The 12,035-nt window shown below is 41.8% G+C and overlaps 2 protein-coding genes across 2 annotated transcripts in view; one reads left to right on the forward strand and one right to left on the reverse strand.

Annotated features, from left to right (window-relative positions):
* The window catches only part of LOC106572369 (metabotropic glutamate receptor 4), a 189,921-nt gene that overhangs the window by 24,407 nt on the left and 153,479 nt on the right, over nt 1-12,035 (forward strand). The gene's annotated exons all lie outside the window — the stretch shown is intronic.
* On the reverse strand, nt 1,757-2,947 carry LOC123727329 (uncharacterized protein K02A2.6-like). Its single transcript, XM_045696174.1, has one exon. It carries the CDS (start codon nt 2,945-2,947, stop codon nt 1,757-1,759), a length of 1,191 nt encoding a protein of 396 aa, XP_045552130.1.

A 12,035-nucleotide genomic window follows, 5' to 3' on the forward strand; every position in this document is an offset into this window, starting at 1 on the left:
GATGAGGTTGGTCAAGGCCACTGAGCCTTGCCCCCAGTTGCTGACACTATACAAGTCCTTTACCAGCCCTGTCAAGAGCTACAGTGAGCACAACTTTGAAAGTAACTGGAACCTAATGTCCAACAGCTCTCAGACAGTCATATCAACCAAGTGGATTGGCCTACAAATGGAAGCAGCAAATTTTTTTCAGTGGTGTAAAGTACTTAAGTAAAAAGACTTTACAGGACTTCTTAAGTATATTTTTGGGTATCTGTACTTTACTATGTATATTTTTGACAACTTTCACTTCACTACATTCCTAAAGAAAATATCATAGTTTTTACTTTTCCCTGACAATCCAAAGTACTCGTTACATTTTGAATGCTTAGCAGAACAGCAAAATTGTGAAATTCAAGCACTTATCAAGAGAACACGTGGTCATCCCTACTGCCTATGTTCGGGCGGACTCACTAAACACAAATGCATCTTTGGTAAATAATGTCTGAGTGTTTGTCAGGTTGTGCGCTACTGGTAAGAAGTCAGGTGCAGGAGAGCTGTGATCAGGCGCACACTTTAATTGGCAGAAGTAACAACAGACGGACGCAACTGCGTCAAAAACCTCCAGCCAATAGGCAAAAGTGCAAAGCGCGACAAGAATCACAATAATGCATAAGTAAAACAATTAAACACACTCGGGTACAACATGGTACATGGGGAAACACCAGCCTGGCGCGTAACACGAAACATGTAACAAAAACGATTCCACACAAAGACATGGGGGGGAACAGAGGGAATATATATGTAGTGTGATTAGGGAATGTAAACCAGGTGTGCGGGGAAACAAGACAAAACAAAACAAATGGAACAATGAACAGTGAGCGGCGATGGCTAGAAGACCGGTGACGTCGACCGAACAAGGAGAGGAGCCGACTTCGGCGGAAGTCGTGACACTGTTGGTGTGTGCCCCTGGCTGTCCGTACATTTTAAAAACAAGAATATGATGCCGTCCACTTTGCTTAATATAAGTACTTTTAAATGATTTATACTTTTACTTTTGATACTTAAGTATATTCTAGCAACTAAATGTACTTTTGATACTTAAATATATTTAAAACCAAATACTTTTAGACTTTTACTCAAGTAATATTTTACTAGGTGACTTTCACTTTTACTTGAGTAACTTTCAATTAAGGTATCTACACTTTTACTCAAGTATGACAATTGGGTACTTTTTCCACCACTGATTTCGTTATACTTGAAAGTATAGGGTTTTTGCCTTTTTTTCATTTTAAAGTAAAGCTGTGCTCTGAGTGCTTTCCTTGGGGGGTGAATCAAGACTCCCAGGGCTCAGGTGAGTAATTTCATAACCCTGCTGTTGTATAGCACACTGTATTACTTATACAACTAATATAAGGACAGGGCATGAGACGGGAGTAGAAATTAACGTGGGCATTGTTTAATGCGTTTCACAGGAAGAACATTCCAAGCATTTCAATTTAGGTAAAGGGGGGGGGGGTTTACAGGTGCCCTAAAGGGACAAAACTAGAATATCAATACACAACATATTCCTCCCCCTTTACCTTTGATGACTCATAAGGAAAAAGTAAAAATTCACTGTTTTGCCTATTGTTTTCTTTTTAATATAAGTTCTCTTAATGCAAATAAATGAACTTTTTCAGAATAACCTTTTCTAAACTAGGGATAAAGGGTAGACTGCCTCAGTCCCCAGACTTAACCCTGGGGTGTATTCTGCCCCAATGTCGGAGGTTAGTCTGAACTAAATAGTCAACCTGTCAGGGGGTCGTCTTTCTCTTGCAGGATAATGACGACGTACAGGTGAGTCTACAGTCACATTATCTCTGAGTCTGAGTGGTGATGGTGTATGCCCAGACTGGGGTGCAACAGTACCCTGAGTAGGCACTCTGGCTGGTTCAGGTGAGTCTGGAGCACTTTCCACATTTGTAGGTTGCTGCAGTGGATGTTCAGGTGATAGCTCGTAGTCATGGTAGGTCTCCAGTAGCTGATCTTGGTTTGTCACTTGACATGAGTCATCTCTGAGATTGGTTCCTGGCAACAGTTGATCCACGTGTCTCCTCCAGATGATGTTTTCCGGTGTATGAACTGTGTAGGACACAGGCCCTGTTTGTGCAACCACTGTGGCTGGTATCCACTTTGGATCTTTGCAGTAGTTCCGAGCAAGAACTCTCTCTCCAGCTATGAAGCTTCTGTCTTTTGCTTTGCTCCGTCTCTCCACCTGTGATCTCTGTTGTGTCTGTACAACCTGTTTCGTCTTTGGAGATCTCAGGAGGTCGAGTCGCGTGCGAAGCTGTCTTTTCATTATGGCTGATGCGGGTGCCACTTTGGTTGTAGCATGGGGAGTGTTTCTGTAGGTTAAGAGGAAGGTGTTTAGACGCCTATTGAGGGAGCCGTTTCCTTGTGATGATTTTAAAGCTTGCTTCATCGTTTGGACAAACCTTTCAGCGAGGCCGTTCGTTGCAGGGTGATACGGCGCTGACTTGATGTGCTGAATTCCATTTGCTTCCATGAATGACCGGAACTCTTCAGACACCAGTTGGGGGCCATTATCACTAACGAGTTGCGTTGGCAAGCCGAAGCGACTGTAGATTGACCATAGCTCTTCGATGGTTCTCTCCGCTGAGGTGCTCTTCATCACTGTGACCTCAGGCCATTTGCTGTGTGCGTCAACTACGACTAAGAACATACGATCCTCCAGTGGGCCTGCATAGTCTATGTGAACTCGCTGCCAAGGCTCCTCTGGGAAGTCCCATGGGTGTAGTGGCGCTAGCTGAGGCATGTTCCTCATCTGTTGACATGCAGAACATGACTTGACCTTGTCTTTGATAGCTGCGTCCAGACCTGGCCAACAAAAGTAGCTGCAGTGCTGCTCAGACCTTCTGTACTTGATATCGTAGTGGTGAGCAGATAACAATAACGCCCATCGCTGCATGCGGCTGGCTGCAAACGACGGAATGCCGGTGTGGGGACCAAAGATGGAGGTGAGGGGTCTATGGTCCGTCAGCAGTGTGAATCATCGACCCAACAGAAACTGATGAAATTTCTTAACTCCAAACACAATGGCGAGTGCTTCACGCTCTATCTGTGCATAATTTCTCTTGGCTTTACTTAAGGTCCGTGATGCGAAAGCAATTGGCCTTTCTTCAACTGATGGCATGATGTGTGAGACAACTGCACCAACGCCATAAGGCGATGCATCACATGCCAACTGTAATGGCAAGTTGGGGTTGAAGTGGGTTAGGGCCTCTGATTGAGCTAATGCTGTTTTCCCTTTCTTGAATGCCTCCTCACATCTGTCTGTCCACTTCCACTGTTTGGTTTTGTTCAAAAGTTAATGCAGTGGCTTTAACATGTTAGCTAGGTTTGGCAAACTTTGCGTAGTATGTCAGTAGTCCTAAGAATGATCTCAGCTGACTCACGTTCTGTGGGGATGGAGCTTCCACAACGGCCTTCACCTTCGATGGCGCCTTGTGGAGCCCCGAACTGTCGATGACGTGGCCCTGGTACTCAACAGAGCATTTGTCCTTCTGGACCCTCAGACCGTACTCCTCCAATCTCTGTAGTGTAGCATTCAGGTTTCTCAGGTGCTCCTGCTCGTCTTTGCCGGTGATGAGTAGATCATCGAGGTAACATTGGACCCCAGTGAGCCCGCTCAGTATCTGGTCCATAGCTCTCTGAAACAAGGCGGAGCTGAGGTGATTCCAAAAGGAAGCCTCCGGTACCTGTACAGTCCTTTGTGAGTCACTATGGTCAACAGTTCTTGTGACTCTTGGTCCACATGCATCTGTAGATAGGCCTGACATAAGTCTATCGTACTGAATTTTTGTCCTCCAGCTAAACCAGAAAAGAGGTCGTCAATGAGGGGTAATGGATATTTTCAGCAGTCAAGACTGGGTTAATGGTGACTTTGAAATCACCACAGAGTCTGAGTGATCCATCTTTTTTTATGACTGGAACAACGGGTGTAGCCCATTCACTAACATTCACTGGATCCAATACTCCACTCTCGACTAGTCTGTTTAGCTCAATTTCAATTTGGTTTTATGGCGTATGGGACAGGTCTAGCTTTGAAGCATTTTGGCTTGCTGTCTGGTTTCACAGTCAGTTTAACTTTTATGTCCTTCATACTGCCAAGGTCTCCTTTGAACACATCCGCGTGTTTCCTCAATATCCCTTGTAGGTTTGTGTCCTCTTTTGCAACCATGTGAATTTCCTGCCAGTTTAGTTTGATCTTTTCCAGCCATGTGCGTCCTAGCAATGCTGGATGGTTGCCTTTCACAATGTAGAGTGGTGGCTTTACCTTCTGTTTGTTGAGCTCCACTGTAACAATCACGCTTCCTCTCACTGGAACAATCTCACTGGTGTATGTTTTCAGCATCATCTTTGTGGGCTGTAGTGTGAGGTGATGTAGTTTCTCCTTGTATACAGCCTCAGACAGCAAAGATATGGCTGCTCCAGTGTCCACTTGCATCCGTACTGCGTTTCCATCCAGTAGCGGTGTCACCCAGTAGCCGTATCCATTGTCTGAAATTGACATAACATGCAAAGACTCTTCCCCTTCAGACAGGGTGTCACTTTGTTCATCCTCTGTGTGCTCCATTTTATGCACTTTCTTTTTGTACTTCCTGAAGTCGCTTTTCCTTTGTTCAGTACTTTTGTTTGATTGTGTCTTTTTGTTTTTACATGCAAGTTCGATGTGACCATTTTTTCCATAACTTCTGCAGTCTAAGTCTTTGCACCAACACTCCTCTGCTTGGTGACCTGGTTTCTCACAGCGATAGCATGGCTTGCCACCTCCTGCCTTGGTTTTTAACCACGTAGACACCTTATGCACTTTGGTAGATGCACTTAGCTGTTGTGCGTCTTTATTTGCCATTTCCATTGATGTACTCACTTCTATTGCTCTCTGCAATTTTAAGTTACTCTCAGTCAAAAGGCGTTTCTGAATTGCCTCGCTGTGCATGCCACACACTAACCTATCACGTATAGTGTCACTCATTGATCGGCCAAATTCACAGTGTTCAGATAACTGTTTCAATACAGCCACAAACTGTGAGATTGATTCCCCCTCCTCTTGATTTCTCTTATGAAACCGGAATCTCTCTGCGATTATCAGTGGTTTGGGAGAATAATGTCCTTTTAAGGTAGCCACAATTTCATCATATTTATCACCAGGTTTTCAGGCATTACTAGGCTGCGCAGTAGATTGAATGTTTTTCCTCCCATAACAGTCAAAAATGTTGGCACAACGACTTCTGCTTTAATTCCATTTGCCAACACAAAGTACTCAAAACATTCTGTGTAAGAACTCCATTGTTCCACAGATTCATCAAATGTTCCTATATTTCCAATCAATGCAGACATTTTCGGTTTATTTTTCTTTCTCACACTTTTCAGACGGTCCCTTACACCCAGACCCCTTTTTTCCCTTTCTTTTAACTCACGCTGACTTCACTTTCTCCCGCAGCTAAACTCATCCCTCGAGGCTCTCGTTGCCATGACATCAAAAGCTAGCTAGCATCACTCGACTGGCTAGCTCCACGTTTTGTTTGCGTCTTTCTACAGCGAAAAAAAAAAAATAACGAATTTAACTCAGACTTTCTGCCAAAGATGATGAGTAAAAACGTGAGAACGTTTCTTCCTCATCGTCAGTTTTGTTGTATAGCACACTGTATTACTTATACAACTCATATAAGGATAGGACATGAGACGGGAGTAGAAATTAACGTGGACATTGTTTAATGCGTTTCACAGGAAGAACATTCCAAGCGTTTCAATTTAGGTAAAGGGGGGGGGGGGGTTACAGGTGCCCTAAAGGGACAAAACTACAATATCAATACACAACACCTACAGTACAATTCATCTCACAACGCTGAGAGCCTTCAGCCCTGCTGTTCTCTACGTATAAATCATTTAGCCCAAGTAAGAAAATGTAATTTAGTCGTTCTTAATTCTAATTTATGGTTGCCCCAGAGCCTGCTGTCATGTATTGTTAAGTCCAGGGAACAGAGTAGTCGGTAAAATACCCCTGTGTTAAGATAAGACGTTTTTTTGCAGAGTACTAATGACAAGTTCAAACAAAAATGCAGCTACAGTCAAAATTGGCAATGATACATTTAATTGTACTATCCAGATACCACTGGAAGTCTAGAATAGATTTGTTGTTGTTCAGTATCAGAGGAAAAAGTGCCTGTTTGAATGGTATGGTTTATTTCAGTGAACTATGGTGTGAAAATTATGTATTTACTAATTTGTGTAATCAAAATGTTTTGGGACACTGCACATGTGATATGGTGTGTGGGACTGCGTACCTGCCCAGATCCGGTTTTAGAGGGGGTGGGACTGGGGAGACTAATATGTGCACAATAACATGTTCTGTCACTCGCTGCACCGTAACTGCTTCCCATGTGCCTGGGATAAATAGAGAGTCCATGTCAATTTCCCCATGGGAATTAAAGACTGCTTACAGATGAAATCAGGGCTGCTGACGGATGGCTTACTAGGCCCTGTTGCAGTTCGCTTTCCAAAGCTTTGGAAACTAGGCCTGTCAACTAATACATACAGTTGATCCATCATCTAAAAAGGCCAGTGTATAAGTACAAGTACAGATACAACCCAGTTGTGTTCTCATGCATAATGTTCATGACAGATTAGTTATATCATCAATGTTGTTACTTACATGCTTGACTAGATAATTGTTGATTATGGCAGCTAATGGTTTCACTCACACGCTTTATATTTCAGCTACTACAGTTTACGGCGTTGTGGCACTAATGTATCCGTCGATTAACGTACAATAGTACATGGCTTTATTTGCTTTGATTAGTTATTATTCATGATTTCTCCATCTTTCCAACAGATTGTACAGTATTTAGTTATCGTAAATACTTGATGTAGTGCTGCAGTAGCAAGGGGGAGTGGCACTCATTAGATTTAATTACTACAAAAATTCCATGAAAATTATAGAATGACAAACAAAATAAATATGTATACCACTTTGATACACCACAAATTCAATGTAACAAGAATATCCACAGACAGAAAACTCTACCAGGGGTTGCTAAACAGCTGTCCTCAAAACAGTTCATTATGGGGCTCATGTACAGCACACTTGAACTCGCCCTACTGTCCGAGTGCTTAGCTTACAGAAACGTACCAGCTCTATTGTGTATACAGAAAAACTGAACCAGTACATGAACCTTATCATCACACCAATGAGATCTAGGATGATAAAACTCCACAGACCCCCACTTGTGTAGTGGAACCCAGAATGATACAGTGAGGGAAAAAAGTATTTGATCCCCTGCGGATTTTGTACGTTTGCCCACTGACAAAAAAATGATCAGTCTATAATTTTAAAAGGTAGGTTTATTTGAACAGTGAGACAGAATAACAACAAAAAAATCCAGAAAAACGCATGTCAAAAATGTTATAAATTGATTTGCATTTTAATGAGGGAAATAATTATTTGACCCCTCTCAATCAGAACGATTTCTGGCTCCCAGGTGTCTTTTATACAGGTAACGAGCTGAGATTAGGAGCACACTCTTAAAGGGAGTGCTCCTAATCTCAGCTTGTTACCTGTATAAAAGATACCTGTCCACAGAAGCAATCAATCAGATTCCAAACTCTCCACCATGGCCAAGACGAAAGAGCTCTCCAAGGATGTCAGGGACAAGATTGTAGACCTACACAAGGCTGGAATGGGCTACAAGACCATCGCCAAGCAGCTTGGTGAGAAGGTGACAACAGTTGGTGCGATTATTCGCAAATGGAAGAAACACAAAAGAACTGTCAATCTCCCTCGGCCTGGGGCTCCATGCAAGATCTCACCTCGTGGAGTTGCAATGATCATGAGAACGGTGAGGAATCAGCCCAGAACTACACAGGAGGATCTTGTCAATGATCTCAAGGCAGCTGGGACCATAGTCACCAAGAAAACAATAGGTAACACACTACGCCGTGAAGGACTGAAATCCTGCAGCGCCCGCAAGGTCCCCCTGCTGAAGAAAGCACATATACATACCCGTCTGAAGTTTGCCAATGAACATCTGAATGATTCAGAGGACAACTGGTTGAAAGTGTTGTGGTCAGATGAGACCAAAATGGAGCTCTTTGGCATCAACTCAACTCGCCGTGTTTGGAGGAGGAGGAATGCTGCCTATGACCCCAAGAACACCATCTCCACCGTCAAACATGGAGGTGGAAACATTATGCTTTGGGGGTGTTTTTCTGCTAAGGGGACAGGACAACTTCACAGCATCAAATTGACGGGGCCATGTACCGTCAAATCTTAGGTGAGAACCTCCTTCCCTCAGCCAGGGCATTGAAAATGGGTCGTGGATGGGTATTCCAGCATGACAAGGACCCAAAACACACGGCCAAGGCAACAAAGGAGTGGCTCAAGAAGAAGCACATTAAGGTCCTGGAGTGGCCTAGCCAGTCTCCAGACCTTAATCCCATAGAAAATCTGTGGAGGGAGCTGAAGGTTCGAGTTGCCAATCAGCCTCGAAACCTTAATGACTTAGAGAAGATCTGCAAAGAGGAGTGGGACAAAATCCCTCCTGAGATGTGTGCAAACCTGGTGGCCAACTACAAGAAACGTCTGACCTCTGTGATTGCCAACAAGGGTTTTGCCACCAAGTACTAAGTCATGTTTTGCAGAGAAGTCAAATACTTATTTCCCTCATTAAAATGCAAATCATTTTATAACATTTTTTACATGCGTTTTTCTGGATTTTTTTGTTGTTATTCTGTCTCTCACTGTTCAAATAAACCTACCATTAAAATTATAGACTGATCATTTCTTTATCAGTGGGCAAACGTACAAAATCAGCAGGGGATCAAATACTTTTTCCCCTCACTGTATGTGACCACTTCGTTACGGTGCTGTCCTTTCAGCACCATGATTCAAAGAGTGCTCATATCACTTAAAATAACCCTCATCAAGATCTGTTGCCTACGCCTAATAGTGCTTGTTTAGTAAAGTTAGATCAAAGCTGAATCAATGTCTCGCAACATCACATAATAATGAATTAATATTTTATATGGCCAAATATAATAGTATACAGTATACTGTAGCATAGTAGGCCTGTAAAAAATTACATTAGAAAGGCTAATAGTTTTTTTAACACCATCTGCTTTAATTCACCCATGAAACAGTAATTCAATAATATCTAAATGCATATTCCCATGAAACAGTAATTCAATAATATCTAAATGCATATTCCCATGAAACAGTAAAATGATTGGCAAGCGGTTTGGACATTTCACCAGTAAAATATGAAGAATAATAATTTACGATTGACAGTGATGATTGCCTATTTAGAAATTAGTTATGCCTAACTTGTTGTTTGAGGGTATTCAAAATATAAAGAAATACTGAGACAATATGTGTTGGCATTGGCAGACGTTGCAATTGGGAGGATGAATTGTATGCATACTGTAGGCCAATTCTACAATGATATGTAATAGGCTACATCTGTTGGTACAAACTTTGATTGAGGAATTATGTCATTTATAATATTTCTTGCGCTCCCTCATTTAACAAATTACACTACACCACTGTGTGTGGCCTCTGTGCAGTATGCAATACCTCTTAAGGTTCACTTCGTAAATACTATAAGCAGAAAACAACAAATGACATGATGAAAACATGTGCTTCCACACAGTAGCAATCCTAATGTCCTTTTATCCAGCATACAGTAAGCTCTCTTATTGGCAGCAGGATCTTGCTTACTAACATCAGAGAGAGAGAGAACTTCACTATAGAGTACATTAAGGAAGCATTACGTAAGACTACACAGCAAACTGGAGAATCCTTCCCTGGGATTTTGTTTCATATTTTTGTCCTTAGATACCAAATTGGTCGGGGACAGCACTTTCCTCACCAACATGGCAGAGTCAGGTTATTTTCTAGAGTTTAGGCATTTGAAGCTAGAGGCGTGATGGCGTACAGTATGTTTTCTTGGCTGCCTATTATAGTGAGGCTGGGGATGAGGTCATTCATGAATTAAACTTCTGTTTCGTCATCTAAGGATTCACTGTATATTTAATGAGTGGATATTGCAGTTTCATTCCTAATAATTTATTTAACTGAACACTGACATTTGCTTTAGAAGCATATTCCATTGCTCCTTCCTCTCTTTGCATGTCTTTTTCCAGCTCTCTGTAGATCTGTATTTCTTCTGCTCTACAGGTTAATGATCCCATACACAATTAATTTGTCCTTTTATTCATTTGCCATACCAAGTACATTTTTGGGGCAATGGGCTTGACTAATGATAGGAAATAATATGCACAAGACATTGGTCCCGACTCATGCAAACAATAAAATCACTCTCTGCTGAGCATTGATTTGATTCTGCCTCTGAAAAGGCTTCTGTTTGATTGAGCGATGCCCACTGCACAAGAGGACCATTTTAGATAAATTGACCCCATCTCCCTTCTCGTCACAATCACTAGTTGTTTAGTTTAACATCAGTTTCCTTTGGTGGATGACAGTTTCCTTTGGTGGATGACATCCATGTATTACAGGGAGTGACTAGACTAAAGCTACACACTAGCACAGGAGAAGACTTATACCCCAGGAGAAGACCATCCTCAGTGAATTCCATAAAAATACAAATAGCAGAAAAAAGTTGTCATTTTTAGATAAAACTGTACTAAATATATTCACATGCCACACTGTTTCACAATGAATGTCTACAGTAGCCTTAACAGCACTCTGTAGGGTAGCACCATGGTGTAGCTGGAGGATAGCTAGTTTCTATCCTCCCCTGGGTACATTGATTTCAATACAAAACCTACACAGCAAATGTGAGTGTTTAACACCAGGCATGTTCATTTTAACACTTGTCCAGTGTTTATATAGATCCACTCTCATCAGTGTTAATATTGAAACACTCTGAGTGTTAAGATATAACACTTCAGGTGTTGTTCAAATGACCCATGGGTGTGTTTTTTTAACACTCATACAATGTTTATATAGGGCCACTCTCTTCATTTAACACTTTTGGTAGTGTTCATATTGAAACACTTGTAGTTGTTCAAATGACCCATGGGAGTGTTTTTTCAACACCCTCAGTATTAAGCAGCAACACCTTTCAGTGTTGAGAAACTCTAGAGAATGCATACTGTAGCTGAATTGACACCAGGAAGTAGGAAATAACTTTTTTCTGGTTCTTTCCCACTCTTAAATCAAGCCTGCAAGTTGTAGGCGAGTTCAGAATTAAATCAGTGCATCACAGGTGCATCAGAATGAAAACAGTGCATCACAGGCGCCTCAGTACATGTAGTATATGAGAACAAGAGTATTTGCAGAGTTGCTATTTAACACAAGTGGAAGTCCTCCTAAGACTAGGTATGCAATTTTCCTGACAAAGTTGCCAATAATCTGACTATTACTCAATCATGTCAAACAAAGGAACAACATAAAGGCTCTCATCAGCACCTTAAGCACTTTGAAGGACAAAAGGCTTATAAAATTTCAGATCATCGACTTTGACAACAACTTTGTCATCAACACCATCAAACACAGTGAATGCATGGTAATGTTCACTGAAATGATCAGTATGCAACATGTCCAGCAATAGGTATACAATATTGTCAACCACAATGATCTTAGTTATTTTACAAAAGACTGGCATTTCATGATCCATCTTAATGCAAACTAGCAGTCCCTGTCTGTACTCCGTGCCATCCATCTTAACCCAGCTGGTAGAGGAAATGGCTTTCTGCATAGTGACCTGAAGTGATGCTGCCAACTCCTCACCACCAGTAAAATCACTCAGGGAAAATGCCTTTATCGGTCCATACTCAGTATGTCGCAATGGTGATGTCTCCCAGTGATGGCTTATAGCAAATTGGTGTTTTTTGGCAAGGGACTTAGAAGTCTTTGAGGGTGTTCTTAAAGAGTTTGTGCTTTGCCTCAAACCTCATGCTCCACAAATGTAATAAAGGACCGATTTGTCTTATGCATGCTGGGTAATGTATCATAAAGTGATGTTTGGGTATCAAGT

Source organism: Salmo salar, chromosome ssa15, assembly GCF_905237065.1.
Source record: "Salmo salar chromosome ssa15, Ssal_v3.1, whole genome shotgun sequence".
In the NCBI taxonomy this organism is placed as follows: domain Eukaryota; kingdom Metazoa; phylum Chordata; class Actinopteri; order Salmoniformes; family Salmonidae; genus Salmo; species Salmo salar.